General features: G+C 40.1%; 1 protein-coding gene across 2 annotated transcripts; it reads right to left on the reverse strand.

The window, feature by feature from the left end:
* Positions 1-245: 245 nt before the first annotated feature.
* Positions 246-17,351, reverse strand: ptpn11a (protein tyrosine phosphatase non-receptor type 11a). 2 transcript variants are annotated; one of them, XM_030742492.1, is made up of 16 exons: positions 16,944-17,351; positions 15,368-15,490; positions 10,955-11,149; positions 10,332-10,524; positions 9,202-9,321; positions 8,975-9,088; positions 7,486-7,582; positions 7,284-7,363; positions 6,979-7,137; positions 6,161-6,292; positions 5,379-5,533; positions 5,233-5,300; positions 3,353-3,504; positions 3,148-3,266; positions 2,953-3,058; positions 246-2,837 (listed from the first exon to the last, which is right to left on the reverse strand). In XM_030742492.1, exons 1-15 carry the CDS (start codon positions 16,955-16,957, stop codon positions 2,989-2,991), a joined length of 1,791 nt encoding a protein of 596 aa, XP_030598352.1. In that variant the 5' UTR covers positions 16,958-17,351; the 3' UTR covers positions 246-2,837; positions 2,953-2,988. The 2 variants fall into 2 exon arrangements, with proteins under 2 accessions (XP_030598352.1, XP_030598351.1); XM_030742491.1 differs by having other exon boundaries at positions 7,266-7,363.
* Between the last annotated feature and the right edge of the window lie 3,077 nt (positions 17,352-20,428).

Genomic DNA, 20,428 nt, shown 5'->3' on the forward strand with positions numbered 1-20,428 from the left:
TGTCAGCAGCCACACTGTCACAGCAGGCACGCACGCACGCACGCACACACACACACACACACACACACACACACACACACTCACACACGACACAAAACACCACAAGCACACGTTCCACAAAACATTACGCAGGTGCAAAGTCAACCGTTCAACGATAAAAACTGCATACAGTACACCACACTACAGAGGATCTCAGTCAGCTGATGGCGTTCACACGGGGGGGGGGGGGGGGGGGGGGGGGGGGGGGGGACGTACTGTGTAGCAGTCAGGTATAAGCAGACTCCTCCGATGAGAGGAAGCAGCCCCCGAAAACACTGATGTCAAGATTTTTAATCACAGGAAAAAAAAAAGAAAAAAAAAAGCTGTTCAGTCCCAGATCAGTGGTTGCTGAGAACTGTCCAAAAGGCAAAGCCGCTTCTGCCTTTTTCTCAAAAGGAGAGATTCTGAGTCAGCACTGTTGCAGCAAGTTCAATCGCAAGACTGCAGTTTCTCAAGGCGTAGTGATGGTAAGCAAATGTGCAGAAACTGACAATGCTTGACAAAATACTGAGGCCACATGTTTGAACAGAGTAAGTGACTATCGTAATATTGAAGCTGATAGTGAAGAGAAAGAAACAGTGACATTCTGGAATATGTATTTTCATTTCTCGCTGTTAGCTGTGACGATTCCACTCTCATAGCTGCACTTCAAATACAAAGCTGATCATTAGTCTAGTTTAGCATCAGGCTAGGCTGTGTGAAAAGAGCCAAGAATCACTTCCAGCATACACTTCCCCATAAAACCATGGTGAATTTAGTCATGCTTGCAGCACTGCACTATAAATGGCAATTTCAATCAATCAGTCCACTGCTTTGGTCCAGACTTAGATTTCTCTGTAACTAACGGACGAAGAGCCATGAAATCTGGTACAAACCTTGAATGCTGGCACATTCATGTTTCCCTGAGGATAAACTGTAATCACTCTGAACCTTTAAATATTCATCTAGTGCCATTATTAGACTGCTGAACAGCTACAAAACTAATGACATCTTTAACAGCCTTTTCTTTATTCTGCATGTGATGCTAATTAGTAAACATTAGCAAGTTACATGCCAACCTTGTAACTTACTTCTACCTAAGGAGGGCCTGACAGCTGCTCCGTCACTGATGCAGACTCGAGAATAAACATCAAAAGCAAGATGTAAGTTGCATAAAACAAGCGTATGAAAAAGAATACGGCCCACTGGGCTGTTATCTCAGGACTTGAATAATGAGCAGCCAGACATTAGCAGAAGTAGAAAAGTAGCATAAGTACTTTTTGTGTCCAACGTGCATCTTAAAGTCAGCATGGTTTTATGGATTTGATATAACTAAAGTATGTTCTTTTGTACGAGTGTAAAGTTAGCATAGTGAAAATATTTATACAAATCTGAGTATTTTTGTTTTTATTGGTTTACCTTTAAGCCAAGTTAAGACAGCGGTTACCCCTTGTTTCTGTTCTCTATGTTAAACTAAGCTAAACCAATTAGCTGCTAGCTATAACTTCATATTTAGTGTACAGACATGAGAGTGGTATCCAGCTTATTATCTGGGGTAAATGATTCCCCCCCAAAATGTCGAACTATTCCAGTAAAATTGTTTACTTTGATTGATATTAACAAAAAGACCAGAAAATACTCTCCTATAAAACAAGTATACTTATGTGTGAGTTTGTGTGTATAAACTCTTGGATCCAACTGAATACAACCACAAGAACTAATCTACACTGCCAAAACTGAGAGATGTGTGATTACTTTTTTTAAAACAGACTTAAGTACATGCGGTGTTCAAAATAGGCAATGGTATATAAAGGCCTTTATCCTTAACAAGAATGAGAAAGAATTAAAAAACAAATCAAACAAAAAAAAAAAAAGAGTAAAATGCATTTTAAAAAAAATGGCAGCCATGAGTCTGTGGCTATGCCTGCAACTGAAATATAGAGATTCCCCTGAAGTCCTAATACGTCAACATACTGACAAGTGCAGACCTTCTGGAAACTCCTCCCTAAAATCCAGATTAGATTATTCATAAATCCACCTGATGGATCAAGGCTTAACTGAAGCTGTTATGCTGCTAATTCAAAGGGCAGCATTAAGGACATTCGGCTTGAGCTCAGGAATGGTTAACTAACACTGTTAATCCCAATGAAAGCGTATTAAACTCGTGAAGTAGGAGACAAAGAAGTTAATTCCACTCCCAAAAACCTGAATTTTTGTTTCTCTTTGAGGTGCCCTTGCCACAAAAATGAATTTGTGAAGTTGCAAATCAAGAGTAAAAAGCACTGGAAGTTTTTCCACACTTTTTTTTTTTTCTTCCCCCGAGCACAAAGATTTCATAACTAGGTGCAAAATGTGGATTAAAAAAAAAAATTACGTGTGGTTTTGGCACAGGCCTTTTTCAGTCAACTCGTCACTTCTGTCCACAAACAATCTGTCGCTTTCCTTTGGTTAACAAAAAAGAAAAAATACAGAGAAAAATGAGAGCTGAGTAAAGGTTAGCTATGTTGTTTTCCCGCTGTTGGCAGCCCTTTTTGCAGTGAGATTTACAAAGCCTAAACCCAAAATGTGGTTTAGTAGGGGACTTAGCATGTTAGGTTTCTCAAAGGCTCTTCTGACGATCACAGTGGTTTAGAATTCAACTAGAGGGAAAATGTTTGTGTAGAATGAGCGAGAACCTACAGACCCCAGTGTCTGGTCTCCCTCATGTTTTGGGTTTTGTGTGTCTGCATGTGTGTGTTTTCCCCATTGTTCCATGTCATCACGGTCAAGTCTCAGGAGTCAAGGTGTGGCTGGCGAAAAAACTGTCAGGTATCAAGATCCTGAAAAGGAATAAATTGAAACTGGAGTTAAAAAAAAATGTGATCAACTTTGAGTGCAGGAAGAATTTTGTCTGTGTCTTAAAAGGTTACTATATGTTCTAGTTCCTGGGTTTACCTGGAGCTAATAGAGCACTGGGATCAAAAGTGAATCTCATCTGAAGCTCTTCTGCTGCTGCATCAGGCCCACATTCTCATACACTCTGGAGCTGTCCTCCCTCATCCTGACAACAAATACAAATGAGTGAGAAACTACTGGCAGTGTTTTCTTAACAAGTGTTTAAATGCAACAGTTCCTTTCAGCATCACTTACTCTGTGCAGGTGGGAGTAGGAATAGGAGTGCAAGGAGGCAGAGGGCTCTGCTCTCCTCCAGTCAGGTCAGACAAAGAGTACTTAATGTTGGTGTATTCGCGTCCTTTAATCTTACTTTTCTGCAGAGAAAGCAGACGAAAGTTATAAATGGGGATAAAAAAAAAAAATCAAAAAAAAAAAATCAAAAACTGAAACTGCTGCATACCTGCTCTTCTTCTATGCGCCTCTGCAGTGTTTCTATGTAGTGCTGTACAGCCATGTAGATGAATCTGTACTGCGCCTCAGTCTGCACCATCCCAGAGCGCTGAGAACGAACCATCTGTATGGTCTTCGGCACGTCAATGTCACAGTCCACCCCTGCAGCAGAAAAATACCATTTTCAAGGTTTTGGCAAAGTGAAACTAATTTCATTTAGGATATTTTAATACTACTAATATACAATGAAATCTAACACCTTTATCACATGTACACTAATTTGGTTACAACATGAAACATTTGTAACACTTATACTTAACTGCTTTTAATGGAACAGATGAATTAGAGCTGAAACCAGAACCAGAAAAGCAGCAATGAAAAGGGTTAAAAAAATAATAATAAATTAAAATTAGCCTATTTCCAAAAGCTACTGTAACTGCAGTAAAAGTGGTTTTTAAAAAACTGAATGGGCAAAATGTGTAGATTAATATATATTAAAAAAAAGGCATCACCAGATCTGTACCTTAAATTTATTTCTACATTTCCACAGCATATTTATATAGATATATATAAATACAACATTAAATAATTAATTAAATGTGATTAATTAATTGCAACTGGAAATAAATAATTGTTTCAATTAATTAAAATAGAAATTCATTTAATTTTTTTTTTTATTTATTTTGCTATTTTATTCATTATTTCATGGTTCCTGTGCAGCTCGTCAACAGACCCTAACATCTGATTGGTTACCCTTCACAGCAAGTCAAGATAGATCAATCCCAAATAATGGATTGATGCAGCAGACAGGTATGCATCCCAGGATGCATTTTGAATGAAATCACAGCCGACAATGGCAGAGGAAACTGTAAGTAAGGTTTTAAAATACTAATATATTTCTGTGTCACCAAATTCACATAAGATTTTTAAGGCAACAATGTAGTCATGTAATCTTAAAATATCTGTTCAATATTTGTCAACAGCCTATCTACACCAGCGCTCCAATGTTTTTGGAGATGTGATTTAACAGGTCGCCTCTCCAGCTATTAGCTGACCAGGCATTCATCATACCCACTGAGAACAGCCTGATCCCAGCACACTGCTTTCAAAAACTTTGCTGACCTTTCACCTCTCAGTGGAGGGTAGACATCAGCTGCCTATGCTAGCCACCTATGAAGCACAACCTCCAGGTCTTAAAAATGAAAAATGAAGCCAAGTTTTCCACAAGGTTTAGGAGTGTTTATGGGAATTTTTAACCATTCTTCCAGAAGCGCATTCGTGAGGTCGGATACTGATGTTGGATGAGAAGGCCTGGCTCACAATCTCTGCTCTAATTCATCCCAAAGGTGTTCTATCAGGTTGAGGTCAGGCCAGTCAAGTTCTTCCACACCAAACTCACTCATCCATGTCTTTATGGACCTGCTTTGCGCACTGTGTGCAGCCATGTTGGAACACGAAGGGGCCATCCCCAAACTGATCCCACAAAGGTGGGAACATGGAATTGTCCAAAATGTGTTGTATGCTGAAGCATTAAGAGTTCCTTTCACTGGAACTAAGAAGCCGAGCCCAACTCCTAAAAAAACAACCCCACACCATAATCCCCCCTGGTGGCAAACACTGCACACTACCCGCAGACCCACTTTGTTATAATACCACTAACAGTTGACTGGAATATTTATTAGCGAGGGAATTTCACTCAGGGTTATTTTTACCCATGTGGTACGCACCCCAACCACTTGCCAGCATGTGGAGGATTTTTTTTGTTGATTTTGTCTAAAGATAGACTTAAAATATGGAAAATGCGCAGAGAAAAAAAAAAGGGGGCACAAAAATTATATATGGCAAATCGTTAGCTTGGTGCTGCAGTGACCCCAGTGTGCATTTACTCACCTTTTTCTCTGATCACATCTATCAGGATGTCAATCACTATAAACGTTCCTGTCCGCCCGATCCCTGCACTGAAAAACAACAGTTTGAGTAAACATATCTCCTCCATTATGATTGGTCAAGTGTTTTCAGTGTGCAACTTGGGGTACCTGCAATGTACCGTTATTGGCCCAGCATCCAGTATGCTCTCCTGTTTCAGGTTGACCTCTTCTAGAAAGTCAAGTACACCACCTGGGTCAGTGGGGACTCCATGGTCTGGCCAGGCCCTAAAGTGGTACTGCCAGACTGTACGTTCTGTGTTGCCCTGAACAATTTTCAAACAGAGTATCATCAACGGGGTTTATAGACTTTGAACAGCTTTTAAATTGACAGTCATCTTTATCAACCCAGCAGTTCTGTGAGGATGTCAAAGAAAGGATTTCAATTTCATCCATTCACTTCCGCTTATCCTGTTCAGGGTCGCGGGGGGGCTGGAGCCTATCCCAGCTGACATAGGACGAGAGGCAGGGTACACCCTGAACAGGTCGCCAGCCTGTCGCAGGGCCAACACAAAGAGACAGACAACCATCCATACTCACGCTCTCATTCACACCTATGGGCAATTTAGAGTGGCCAATTAACCTAACCCCAGTAAGTGCATGTCTTTGGACTGTGGGAGGAAACCAGAGTACCCGGAGGAAACTCACTCAGACACGGGGAGAACATGCAAACTCCACACAGAGGGAGGGAGAGGGCCCGGGCCAAGGTGGAGTCGAACCCAGGCCTTCCAGATGGTATTCTAACTATGAGGCAGCAGTGCTAACCACCGCCCACTGTTTCAATTTTTAACATTTATTGCAGTGAAGTTCAATGATGGATAACCGCTATTTTTCTGAAGAATCCTCATGTTACGTTTGTACAGTATATATGTATATAGAGACAAACAACTTACCTGTCCGACTTTGGAAAGTTTCAGTTCTCTTAAGATGTAGTCATGTGCAGACGTCTCTCTGACATTGCGAACACGCATGGCCCCGTACTCTTTCAGTGCTGACATGTCTGGCCAGTACTTCACACACTTACTCTGATGAGATACAATTAGATTTACTTTGTAGTAACAAAAGTAGTAGCTATACTGGAAATATTTATTCATACAAAATGTGTTGGTGTAATGGCTTTCTGGCCATAGACAACAAACTGACATAACACGGGCACTAACCAGCCACACTGCAGGAATCAAATGTTTTGGGGTCTCTTTCTCTGCATTTCTATACTACAGCTATAATATATTAAGGTTGTGTTTAATGTTTTGCTGCTCTAACAGGATTTTTCTACCTTTGGGATGACATATATCTTATTTTATCTTAAAATACCATTGAGGCAGCACTGGTAGTTTCTCAGAGATGTGCTTTTGTTTTGCTTTATTTTGTATCAAACAGCTAACAAAAGGAAACAGTGAAACGGGCCATAAACCTAAACATCAGGGTGAACTTTACAATAGCTATCCAAATAATGTTTCAAGGAGGTGTACAAACTATTAACAAATTGGTAAACATTACTAATTATCTTCACTGTTAACAACAAAATGCTAACTACAGCTTAATGAACTACCAGTTTAGAACGAGGGCATTTATCGCTGGCAGTCTGCCAGCTTAGATGAATAACTTCAAGAATCTGGGTAGCTCGCCAACATCAGCACACACACATCGTGAAATAATATCGAAACCTTAAAGGTGGAACTGCAGTTCAGCGCTCGGTCGTTTTGCTTACCTTCCCTCTTTCCACCTCTTTGGTGGTCATGACGATGACTCGAGAGTCCTCCTGAAAAACCATCCTCCAGAAGTCACTGATGGTGTTATGCAGACACCCCTGAGTGGCAATGTAGCTCTTCTTCACTTTGGTGCTATTACACTTTGAGTCCAAATCCGGCTGCACAAACACAAACACGCGCACACAGGACACAGTCAGCAACCGAGAAACACAACAAACAAGAACACAAACAGACTGATAACACAGGCATTGTGTGCATGTGCCCCCTGAGGCTGACATGAGTTTACCATGACACTGGATACTACCATGATGATATTGGCGTTGATATAGTCAGAGCCTGCCTCATCTGGGTCCCCATCATTCAGCACCACGCGTGTGTGGTCGACTGGAAACAGAAATCAAAACAGTACAGTTAGTTGCCTTCGAAAATCCCCTGAGGAGATCCCCGAATTGTTACACTGAAGGTTTTTTTTTTTTAATAGAGAAAGAGCAGTCAGATTTTCTTACAAGGCAGAATGTTCTTGTATCTGTTCTTGTTTTTGTTCTCCGGTCTCTGGCCCTCTTTACGACTGTAGAGCAGCTTGCACTCTTGCTGCTGTAAGGTCTGAATAGGAAAACGGGGGAGAGTCACATTTCAAGCCAAGACTTTAAATATGTTTAATCACACTTTGAACAGTGATTGATTTGACATGGATTAAGTCCCTTGTTGTTTACACTGGAATAGAACAGAATGCTTTTATTTGTCATTATACAGAATGTACACTGAGATTGAAAGGCCACTCCTGTTTCAGTGCCACACTGTAGAAAGTAGACAGCTAGCAGCTGCTGTGCAGTAAAATTCTGCATTGCACAGGCACATGCATGTGCAGTGTAAAGTAATAGCCATGTGATATGTTTCCATGCATTTTAGTATGAGATAATTTCTAAAATATCACTAAATTATTTAAATTAAAACCTACTCAAGTTGTTGTGACTTTACTTGAAACTAGCACAGACCCGAGAACCTACGATTTCACAGAAATGGATGGATTTGCCTTCAGAACTGCTTTAATTCTCGATGGCTCAGAATCAACAAGGTGCTGGAAACATCTGTCAACAATAGTTGCTTCAGATTTGTCAGCTGCACATCCATGATGTGAATCTCCTTTTTCACCATATACCAAAGGTGCTCTACTGGATTGAGCTGTGGTGACTGCGGAGGCCATCTGTGTACAGTGAACTCGTTGTCGTAATCAAAAAAGCAGTTTGAGATGAGTTTTGTGACATGGAATCTTATCCTGCTGGAAGCAGCCATCAGAGGATGGGTACACTGATCATTAAGAGATGGTCAGCAACAATACTCATGTAGGTATTTAAGCAATGATCAGTTGGTAGCAAGGAGCTGAAAGTATGCAAAGAAAATGTCTGTTATTGCCTCAGTATGGTTTCTGGTCACCATGTCACTGTAAACTGCTTCCTGTGTGGATGCCCCTTAGGGGTCAGAGAGGAGGATTACCTGGTTTCAAAACACCAAGCCAGCAACAGTGAAAACACTCAGCATGAGGCTTCATAATGGCACCACACAAATGCTATAGTGGCTATATTTTATCTCAGATATATAGTACGTACAATAGAGATGCATGAGAACGTGAGCAACAGCAGGCTGACTACAGTTCACTTTACACCCATGTCTTCCATGTTTTAGCTGCTGTGACATAGTAATTTCCCAACTTTTGGGATTAATTAAGCATTTCATATCTGATCTTATTAACAGTGGTTTTCCCTTAATTGAACAACTGCTTTTAATAAAATTACCAAAATGCCTATTTTCATGCGGATGAATTATTATACATGAAATGGTGTAAATGTCTTTGTCAATTTAAGCCACTAATCACTTCACCTTTGATGTTTACATGACATCATTACCTTATTTTTTAAGTTATTAATAACATAAAAGTACCTGATTATTAAAAAGGAACATACACACACACACACACACACATACAGAACCACTCACCTCAAATTCTTCCCAAAATCCCTGTTTGACCTTGTCTGTTGCCTCCGCGAGTTTACTGAGCTCCCTAACTCGACTTTCAATCTCTGCTGCGTTAATGCGAGTAGTGTTCAGAGGCTGCAGAGAGGAGCAGGAGTCAGAAGAAAAACAAGTCAGGCAAAGTTCCATTACTATTGAACAGATTCTGAGGGAGCCCTTTTGCCATGAATGCTAATGGAGATGGGTCAAACCTGTTTGAGCTGAAGCACAGTGCCCAGAGTTTCAACCATAGGGTTCTTCTTGTAGTGCTCTACCAAGTCTGTGAGAGAGTCAAACTTCTCCCCGCCGCCCACATCATACTTCAGGTCATGCTGAGCAAAAAGACACACAGTTACAATTCTGTCTTTGGACAAGCTCATTCATATCTAGGTACACAGTCCTCAAGAGCTAAGTAAGATTTTGCAATTTCTGTATATTTTTTATATATGATGGAATATCTTATCTTAAATTACTGGTGCTTTCAGTAATGTGCAAAAATGTGCAAAAACTCTATTGTGTGGAAACTGAGTAAACACAACACAACAGCTAGCTTACCCACCCTGGGTAACTATATCAGCTATATAACTTCCATATATATATAACCACTGGCTATTGTTAAAATGATTTCCTAAGGCCGCGTCCTGCTTCTGAATTTGCAAATTTTATTAAAACTGTCTGTGCAACCTCACACACTGCTCCAAACTTGCCTCAGACAAAGGAGAAATGAGCCAACGACGGGATTACTTGCATAGTGCTGACTGCTCTGCTCCAAAACTTTACTGCCACTTTATTCGTACAAGTGGGACAGCTTGAGACATGTTTAGTGATACTGGTGAGCACTTTGCAGGCTGTAAAGGCAAAGTGAACATTTCAGGGTGTTTTATTCAAGCACTACTTCTCACAGAAAGAGGTTCTGTTTACATAAGGTTCTATTGTTCACGTATTTCAACTGGAAAGCACTTTATGACTTATAAATAAGTCTGTGTAGGTTCTCAGTCATCCAGGTCATGGTAGTCATGAGAGCGATGATGGGGATGGAAAAGGTCAACCTGTGAAACTTTTTGGAGAGGCAACTGTGGCAGCATTAAAGAATACCACAATAGCAATCTGGCCTGTTAAACAGCCAAAAAGTAAGAGTAATTAAGGGCCAGAGCTAGCTGGTTAGCAGACTTTCAAAATAAATGGGACTGTCAAATGATAAATCTACTTCCACTGAAAAGATGAAAAAAGTTTAAACTAAATCTCTAAACATACTTGGGTGGTTGTTATTAAACCTGTATGCCCCGCCCAGGCAACGTTTAGGTGTGAGAAACACTAAGTGTGCACAAAAGCTGGATCTTACCTGGCAACGGATCATGACGTGAGTGACTTTGGGTTTACTGTCGCTGCTGTCCGTTTTGTCATCTCCGGTACGGACCGACAGAACAAAATCTCCCGGATGGCTCTGGCTCTCTCTCACCAGGAAACTACCATTTTTGCCTTTCTCCGTAAGCAGCTTCTCAGCCTCCCTGCCCGACAGGTGTCCGTGGAACCATCTGCAACAGGAAAATGTGAAGATAGTAGAATATATCACATAACAAAACTTGAAATTGAACTACAAGATCCGTTTTAGTTTACTTGAAGTAAGCACGGTTGATCATACACAAAGGAAATAACGTTAAAATATGAAGCTTATAGTTTTCAGTTCAAGCTTACTGTGGAATGTCTGGAATAAAGTATAAAAGCTAATACAAACTGTATTACTTGATATAGTCTGGAAAACAACAGCTGGCATCAAATTTGTCTTATGTAAATTTAATTTACAAAATGTTAAACGTGCTCAAAAATAACAAAAAAATCATTTGAACTTGTAAAATTATTTGAGCTGGACATGAACTAATAAAGTTATTTGAGCTGGACATGAACTAATAATACCCCAAGGTCCACATTCTAGCATAAAAATATTACATCAACACCAACGCTCACCTCTCTGAGGTGGGATCCGCACAGTTGAGTGGATACTTGAGCTCAATAACATCTCCGTTTTTCTCTTTCAGTTGCCCGTGATGTTCCATGTAATACTGCACCAGCTCTGCAAGAGTGGCAAACTTCTCCCCACCATAAAGGTCATAGTAATCTCCTGTGTTCTGGATCTTAATGTGGGTGACCGCTCCATTTCGCCTGCAGAAGAGCACAAACATTTAGAGAAATGCTACTATCACATGTAAGACCACCATCATTAGGTCACAAATCTGGAAACCCATCATCTATCATCTATCTATCCATTTTCTAGTGCTTACTCATGTCCAGGTTGTGTGGACAGCAGTCTAAGCAGAGATGCCCACACCCTCCTCTCCTCATCATCCTATCTTCCCCATGTGAGATGACCAATAACTGAAACCAGCACAGTGAGGATGAAGGTGTAACATGAATTTATTTTTTATGGGAAAACTTCATTCACTAAGAAGATAAGTAGCAGCCAGGTGCTGCTAATCAAATGCACTTGAATACTGACCGCCTAGAATAGCAAACGTTTTGGCAGTTTGCTGGTCTGGAGCATTCAGGTATGTGTTACCAGAATGCCACAATCTTCCTGGGAGTGAACATCACAGCAAATTCACCCCAAGATCTGACTGTGCTGAGAAATTGCATTTAAAAAAACAAACAAAAAAAAAAAACAGAGCTTTGTCTCAGACTCTACAGGCTTCAGTTAGCATGTTAAACATTAAACTTCATGACAGCACAATTATAAAAAGACTAAACTAATATCGCTTGAAAGGGTTGCCAGGAAAAAGCCCCTTCTGTCTATAAACACCATGACAGCACAGCTTAGTTCTGCAAAGTTAGATCTAAACAAATCACAAGACTTTCTGGAACAATATCCTTTGGACAGACAAGACCACAGCGGAGATGTCTGGCCAAAGAATACATATTTAGCAAAAACCAAACCGGGCATGTGAGCACAAACACCTCATACCAAGTGTAGAGAACAGTGGTGGAGGGGTGACAATTTGGGCTTGTTTTTGCCACATGACCTGGGCGCCTTGCAGTCACTGACTTGGCTGTGAACTCCTTTGTATACCAAAATATTCTAATCAAATGTGAGGCCATCTATTTGACAGCTCAAGTTTGGTCAAAACTGGATCATGGATCAAATTTGTGTGTAAATTGTGAGTACACATGCACAAATCAGTGATTTATCAATGTTTTCATACCTGAATGTGTTTGTACTCTAAGAACAAATGCAGAAGTGCCTTAGGCCATGCATACAAGCAAATGATGAAGGCCTGGCTGTCTTAGGAAATTAAACAAGTCTTTAAAATCACTACTAAATAAATTTTTAATTAATTTATTTATTATTGCCTTTTGGTCATTATATAGAGTTTTCTAAAACAATAACAAAATGCTCAGAATCACGATTTTTTTTTTTTAAATGTAAAAATAAACTGCATGCTGACCACAATATTTTATTACAGAGATTAGAACACACTGTTGATATTAAAGGAAGTGTGATGGAGTGGTTTGAATCACATCTAATAGATCCAGTTTGTGACTGTAAATGGCGAGCCTTCTTCACACACAAAAGTTGGTCATGGAGTTCCACGGGGCTATGTGCTGGGACCAGTACTGTTTACATTATACATGCTTCCATTAGGCAATATAATAGAAAATTCTGCATACATTTTCAGCTTGATCTATCCATGAAGCCAGATGAAACAAAGGTCTGGATGACCTCTAATTTCCTACTTCTAAATTCATTTGCACAATATCACTAAAACGAAAAACATTCTGTCTCAGAGTGATGCTGAAAAGCTAGTTAATGCATTTACTGTAATTCATTATCATCAGGTCACTCTAAAAGCTCCCTGAAAAGCCTGTAGCACTGACAGGGACTAGAAATGGAGACCATATTTCTCCCATATTAGCTTCTCTTCATTGGCTCCCTGTTAAATTCAAGAATTAAATTTAAAACTCTTTTCACACATAGAAAATTTTGCCTAGTCAGGCCCAGTCATATTTCAAAAACCTCATAGTACCATATTATAATAACCAAGCACTTCATTCTCAGATTGCATGCTTCCTTGTGGTTCCTAGAGTTAATAAGAATGGGAAGCAGAGCCTTCAGCTATCAGGCCACTCTCATGTAGAACCAGCTGCATACAGAGCTCTGAAAACTCTTTTTTTTTTTTTGCAAGACTGCAGGGTTAAAGGACCACTATCTACCCACAATGCTGCATACTGTGTGTATGAAGGTACAGCTGTTTGGCCTTTCAGATGACAGCTCTACGCACGCGCGCACACACACACACACACACACACACACACACACACACACACACACACACACACACACACACACACAGTAAAACAAACTGTTAAGGAGAGAATCTAAACAACATTTCTAGCAATGCAAAGTTATATTAAGCTCCAAATTCATATCAAAGTAATAAACAAGATGAACCCACAAACATCAGTGTTGAAAGTGTCAGTTTTAAGTGGAGATTCTGACATGAAACTACAGCATTAAATGGAAAAACACGCTTTAAAAAAAACAAAAAAAAAAAAACATGCCTTGCTTAACAAGCTACTGGCAGTCACTCTCACCATGATCAATCTGAGATTATTACTTCTCACTTGTGAACATACTGTCATTGTCTTTAGGAAACTGTTCCAGGCACATTACATTAACTGAACTGAAACAACCCTCAGGTTTGCTTCTGTTCTAGCCCGTCTGATGCAGAGTGACAGCGAGAAACAATATACAATTAGCAAAGTGATGAACATTTTAACACTGTCACATGCACCAGTAACACTCTGGGTATCATTTCTAATGCTTGTGCTGAGAAGGTGAATAAACAGTGGTAAAATATCTTAGAGAGGAGGGGGGGCTTTTTGGGTGAGACAAACCAGACAAACTGTTGAGTCATTGTAGGTGACTGCCATTAATTCAAATACAGAAAAAAGGAGAACTTGTGGCAGATCTGCAGCTCAGTAAAAAAAGCAACTGTCAGTGACTTACGGTTAACTCTGGCAAAAAAAAAAAAAAAAGGAAGGAAAAAAAAAAAGGAGATGAGACGTGCTGGTTTGAACTAGTGTCCTTGTGGAAATTTACGTTTCCACAAGAGAAGCATGACTTGTTTTGTTTCCATAGGAAGTAAATATGGTGTAAGATGAGAGACTATACAGCTGAAATATGTGGCTGCTCCAGAAATAACATTGGCTACATCAGCTAAACTGACTTAATGATACTTCATCTTAAAAATTTATGACCCAACAGGCCTCAAGATAAAACTACAAACTTTTTTTACATCAGTAACCCCCCCCCCCCTTCAGATAATACTGGCTTTCTCATGATCATCCAAAATTTTTTACAAAAGTTTTTACAATTACTCTATATAAAAGTACAATTATCCTGCCGGGGATATGACAAAGTACCTAATATAGGCACATCATGTCATGTTACTGCTTAAACAATTCCCCTGTTCACACACCCAGCAGATGCAGAGCAGCGTTATTGCTCCTTTGGAGTCATGTTTGTGTCCACCTGATAAATGAAACTCTAATATTTACTCTCAGGCTTGCTCTGTACCAGCTCCTGAGTGAACCATCTGGCTATTAAACTGCTGGATGTAGATGTGCTAGGTGCCAACTCTGCCCGCGTTCTAGTACAGCGCTGGGTAGGTAGTGTGCTACAGGGGTTTTTCTGTGCTGGTTCACTCCAAACACCTGCTTGCTGCTCTTGGAAATAAAACTGATGAGAGCAGAGCATGGAAAATAAAGACAATGATACTAAATAGACTAAAATCTCCTGCAGAGCTGAGGGATTAACCTCTGTGAATAAATCAAAATGCCATATAAGGTCCACAGTCATGTGACCCATGCAGTGGTTTTTAAAACTCTTATGCACACCAAAAGTTTAGCCAAAATATCAATATCAAATATGTTAGCAGAATCTAGGATGACATCTGCAATTTGTACTACTCTTTCTAACTCTGTCGCATTATCAGACACTTTCACTTCTGCTGCCTTGAGTTTAGATCCAGAGGTCTTTTGAAGTATATGAAATTTCTCTTAGAGGACATGTTTGGTTTCCAATACCTAGTAACGTGACCCTGAATTGGACAAGCGTTAGAAAATGGATGGCTGGATGGATATCATGAACACATTTATATCTCTGCCCCCACCTCCACCCACCACTGCCAATTTAACTTATGATACAGCAGGTTTACTGTGTGGGTCAGACAGCTCAGTGTGATAAGTCATGGTCTCTGGATCAAGAGATGTTTTGAGTCTCCCTTGCATTTCTTACCCGTTTCACAAGCAAGAATGTTTCTTTTTTTTTTATTCTAACTCCTCTGGCATATGCTGCTTTGTACAATCATGAGTATCATCACTTACCTTACTGAGAGCGTAAAGTCTCCTGGATTGCTTTTACTGGGTCTGGCTAAAAAGCTCCCATCCACTCCACGAGTCAGCAGAAGGTTTTCAGCCTCCACACCTGTGATGTTGGGGTGAAACCACCTAAGAGCGGACAAGTAAATTAACCATTTAGTCTCCCAATTAACATATGCATTTACTTACAACTGCCCATATATGGCATGGTGTGAACTTCTTTCCAAAAGATCAGACATTGCAATCACACAACAACAATGTAAAATGCACAACAACAGCACAACATAACATACTCAGAGAGGATGGTAAGTTATGGTGCTAAAAAGTGTCCAAAAATGTGGATTAATTGCTTAGTATGGACTTAAATACTTGCTATTTTCAACCCACCATTCAGAGAAAGCATTATCAAAGTCCTTCTAAAGGCTTCTAGTTAAGTTTCCAATCATTTATTTGAAGTATTACTTAAGTTTAATTTGAATGGCCACCTGGACTAAACACCAAATCTGAGCAAAAATGCTTAAACAGATCACTGACTTTGTTCAAAAATAAGGAATTAAAAAGTTTTTCCCCCCTGAAAGTTATACTACTATCACCACCTTTGCTGTTAAATATGTCTCCTGATTCAGGATCCTTTTGAGAGCCCCGCCTCCCACTTATAAGTGTTTCTGGTATTATTGCACAATGTGCTTGAAGACATCTAGACTGATTTGGAACCAAAGGTACAAAACAGGTATGCTGTCTCCATCTTTCCTCACTTCCTCTCTACCCAACACCATTTTCCAGCAAAGAGATTCAAAGGGTGACCACTTTCTTCCTACAACTGCCACCCTCCACTCCCCCCAAGACTGCCTACCCGTTTCATTCATGTCTCCATCCTGGGGATCTGCTTCTTCTCCCTCCCTGTCAATATTATCCTCATATTTTGCCTCTGTCTGCACAAGACGTTTGATCTGTGCACTGTATTTGTAAAACGTCTTTATTCCTCTGCGTTCGCTCACAATGGGATTTTGACGTGTTACATTTATTACGCTTGAGTTTCGTGATTTCTGTCTCTGCAAATAGCTACAGCACGAAGCATACTTCATTTCCGTTTTCTGATGCATTTCTGGTGTTTTCCCTTTTTCTGGTTAAAATGACTTGTTAATTTAAAATATATATATAATTATATGTGGTGCCTTTTCTTCAGTTGTTTGTAAATAAAACCGATTTGACTTGGACAACAGCTCGAAGCATAACAAACCCATCCAGTAAGATGCATGTCATTAGTAGCTGTAGCAAGGTTGGTTTACTTTAACTTTGCCTATTGCTAACTACACTTTGTGAACAACTGAATTAGCTTTCTTGGTTGTGAAGCAGTGTCACAGCGCTGTTTACTTAACATCTTCAGACTATGCTTTAAGTTGCCGGTGTAACGCTAAATGAAGCGGTCCTACACCACCTATTTTCTCTGTTTCTAGAAGCGTCGGCACTCCCACTGATTGTTCACCGACACACCAAGATCCAAATAACTGAGTTAAGTTAAAGTTAGCAAACCCAGCTAACATTCTCAGCAGACATTGTTTTCCAGACAGCCCGTTCTTACCTCCGAGATGTCATTTTTTTTTTCGTTCCTCACTTCCTCGCTGGCAGTTAGCAGTAGCTTTAATTAGCTGGCTAACGTTTCCCACCGTTAATGCTTCAGTTACAGTGTAAAGTGCTTCATTGGTTCACATCCGGTCAAAACGGGTACCGAAATCTAGATAAGCATCGACGCCAAAATTTTTTATTGCGTCCGTTATAGAAAAAACTCTCTAGGCCTCGGCCCCGGAGACTTCACAGCAAGTCGATTATTGGACGTCACCAAACCTGCGACAAAAACAGAGGGTGTAGTGGATTATTTCACCCTGGGCGGCCGTTTCTCGCGGTCACTCTACCCCGCGTAAATAAAAGCTACAGCTCTCGGGCCGTCCGGTAAACGGCGTGAAATAAATTAAAGAGCCAGATCACTTTCACTTAGCGCATGCTCGTTAGAGCTTTATTTTATGATACAGCGACGAAAGCGGCGTACGGCGGAGAACGTCTGCGGAGGCTTCGCGAACAGTTCGTTGAGTCTCTGCGCTCGAAACTTCATCGCGAAAAGGCGAGCAGAAGATAATAATAAACCTAGAAATGTAAAATGTTTTTTGTAATTGACGTAATTAGATGCTAGATCCGCTACCATTTTATTGTATTATCCAACATTTGTTGTGTTTTGTTGCCGTGTTTTTAGAAACTTGAAGCCACCCTAAAATACAACTAACATACATTAGTTGCTAGTTGTATTTTAGTACGCAGTTTGAAAAAATATTTCTTAGTTTAAACATTTTACATGCGTTGTTTTTACCCGCTGTGGCAAAGGAGCAGATGAAATTAGTTTCTTGCTTGAGCTATTACATGTACTATGTAAATGATTTTAAAACCACTGCACTAACCTATAATTGCAATATTTTTCCGTAACAATTAATCTAACACTGTGTTTTGGTATTTGTCATTTTGTCTGTAAGAAAATCCAAGATGTCCAGTAAAATCACTGAAGCATTGTACTTATTTCCCAAAAATAATAAATCCATAAGACTGCTGGATACTTAACTGACTTTTGTTAAATGTTTCCATTTATATTTGATCCAAACATTTATCATAATCAACCCAGCTACTTTTTTGGGGGGGTGGGGGGTGGGGGGTACAAGTCAGTGTACTCCTAGTGTCGGTCTCGAGGCTGGATAAATGGGAAGGGTTGCATCAGGAAGGCATCTAGTGTAAAAACTTGGCCAAAACAAACATGCAGATCATAAAGAATGAGCTCCATACTGGATTGGTTGGGGCCTGGGTTAAGAATGACCACCTTTGGTGCTGTTTGCCAACAGGGTACCAGTGGAAACTGGCAAAGAGAAAGATGGAAAAGGAAAAGGCTTATAGTGAGTTGTATGTGAGGCTGGACACTCAGGAAGGTGAAAAGGACTTACTAATTGGCTAGGCAGAGAGATCAAGCTGGAAAGGATGTGCAACAGGTTAGGTTGGTTAAAGACAGGCAGAATGTGCTAACAAATGAAGAGTGTTGAAGCTGGAAGAAGTATTTTGAGGAGCTGATGAATAAAGAAAATGAGAGAGGACAGTGAATCAGAGCATAGGATTAGTAAGCAGGCAAATGAGAGCAGCTATGAACAGAATGAAGAGTGGAAAGGCGGCTGGTCCAGATGACATACCTGTAGAGTTATGGAGATGTCTAGTAGAGAGGGCAGTGGACTTTTAATAGATTAACATAATCCTGGAGGGTGAGAGGATGCCTAAGTAATGGAAAAGAAGTGTACTGGTACCAATTTTCAAGAACAAGGGTGATGTGCAGAGCTGTAGTAACTACAGAGGGATAAATCTGATGAGCCATACCATGAAAATATACTTGCTGTGTGAGTGCTGCTTTTCTATTGTATTTTTATTGCTTTTCTGTTGTATTTCTATCTTGTTCTACACACTCTCTCTATATATAGAAATATATATGTTTATTACTGTTAATACTTGTTGTAACACACTGACCAGCGGCAGCTGTCACAATTTCATCAAGCACTTGTGTTTAATGACAATTTCCCTATTGTGGGATCAATAAAGTATCATCATCATCATCATCATCATCATCATCATAAATGCTTCTGATTCTGATGAAGCAACAGTATAAGGAAGAGTTGTTGAAGCTAGACTGAGATAGGTGACGTTCAGTGAGAAGCAGTATTGCTGAGGAAGAGCACTACAGATGCAATGTTTGCTCTGAGTGTTGATGGAGAATTACAGAGAAGGTCAGAAAGAGTGGCACTGTGTCTTTGTGGAGCTAAAGAACGCATATGATAGGGTGCCAAGGGTGTGATAGGGTGTGGTACTGCATGAGAAAGTCAGAAGTGGCAAGGAGTATGTGAAGCTGGTGTAGGACATATATGAGGACAGTGACAGTGGTGAGGTGTGCGGCAGGAGTTACAGATGGGTTCAAAGTAGGGGAGAGATACATCAGGGATCAGTTCGGAGCCCCTTCTAGTTTGTGACAGTAATGAACAGGTTAACAGATGAGATCCGGAAGGAGTGTCTGTGGACTATGATGTTTGCAGATGACATTGTGATCTCTCGTGAGAGTAGGGAGCAGGTGGAAGAGAGCCTGGAGCGGTGGAGAGAAGAGGAATGAAACTCAGTAGAAGTAAGGCAGAATATGTGTGTGAATGACAGGGAGACAGGAGGATTACAGGGATTACAGGTAGTGAAGCCAGATGAGTTTAAACATGGTGGCACTGACAAAAAGACAGGAGGCTGAATTGGATTTGGCAGAGCTGAAGATGCTTTTCATTGGGATTGATCAGAATGGACAAGATTGGAAATGAGTACATCAAGGGGACAGCTCAGGTTGAGCAGTTTGAAGACAAACTTAGACAGGCAGAGCTGGGATGGTTTGGACATGTGCAGAGGAGGAATAGTGGATATACTGGATGAAGGATTTTGAAGATGGAGCTGCCAGGCAGGAGGAAGAGAGAAAGACCACAGAGAAGATGAATGACATGCAGGAGGAGGACATGCAGAGGGTTGGTGTGACAGAAAAGGATGTTAGGGATAGGGAGGCAGCTGATCTGCAGTGGCAACACCTAGAAGGAGCAGCCAAAAGAAGAAGATTTATCATAATTATCATAATTGTGCTTAAATTTTAATTCATGCAGCATTGAACTTTTTGTCCACCTGTATATTTGTATAATTGATCTGTCGCGGTGTTACAATTTAAAAAAAAAAAACGATTTAAGTCCATCACTCATGCCATACTATAACACAGTCCTACACTGATATATGTATTGTGTATTCATGTATTATCCCGCAAATGCGTTTCAAGTAGACATAAATAAAATATTATTATTAATGTATCAAAATGTTAATGTCATTTTGTAGTACTGTAGTATGAGGTGGTACTGCTGTTTTGGATATTTTCCTATTATATTATATTATTATTATTGCAACTCATTAAATTAGTGCCGTTTTTACAGATGTTTATTTAATCTGATTGTTTTATAAATCAGAAAATAGAAG

This window comes from Archocentrus centrarchus, chromosome 12, assembly GCF_007364275.1.
Source record: "Archocentrus centrarchus isolate MPI-CPG fArcCen1 chromosome 12, fArcCen1, whole genome shotgun sequence".
Lineage (NCBI taxonomy): Eukaryota > Metazoa > Chordata > Actinopteri > Cichliformes > Cichlidae > Archocentrus > Archocentrus centrarchus.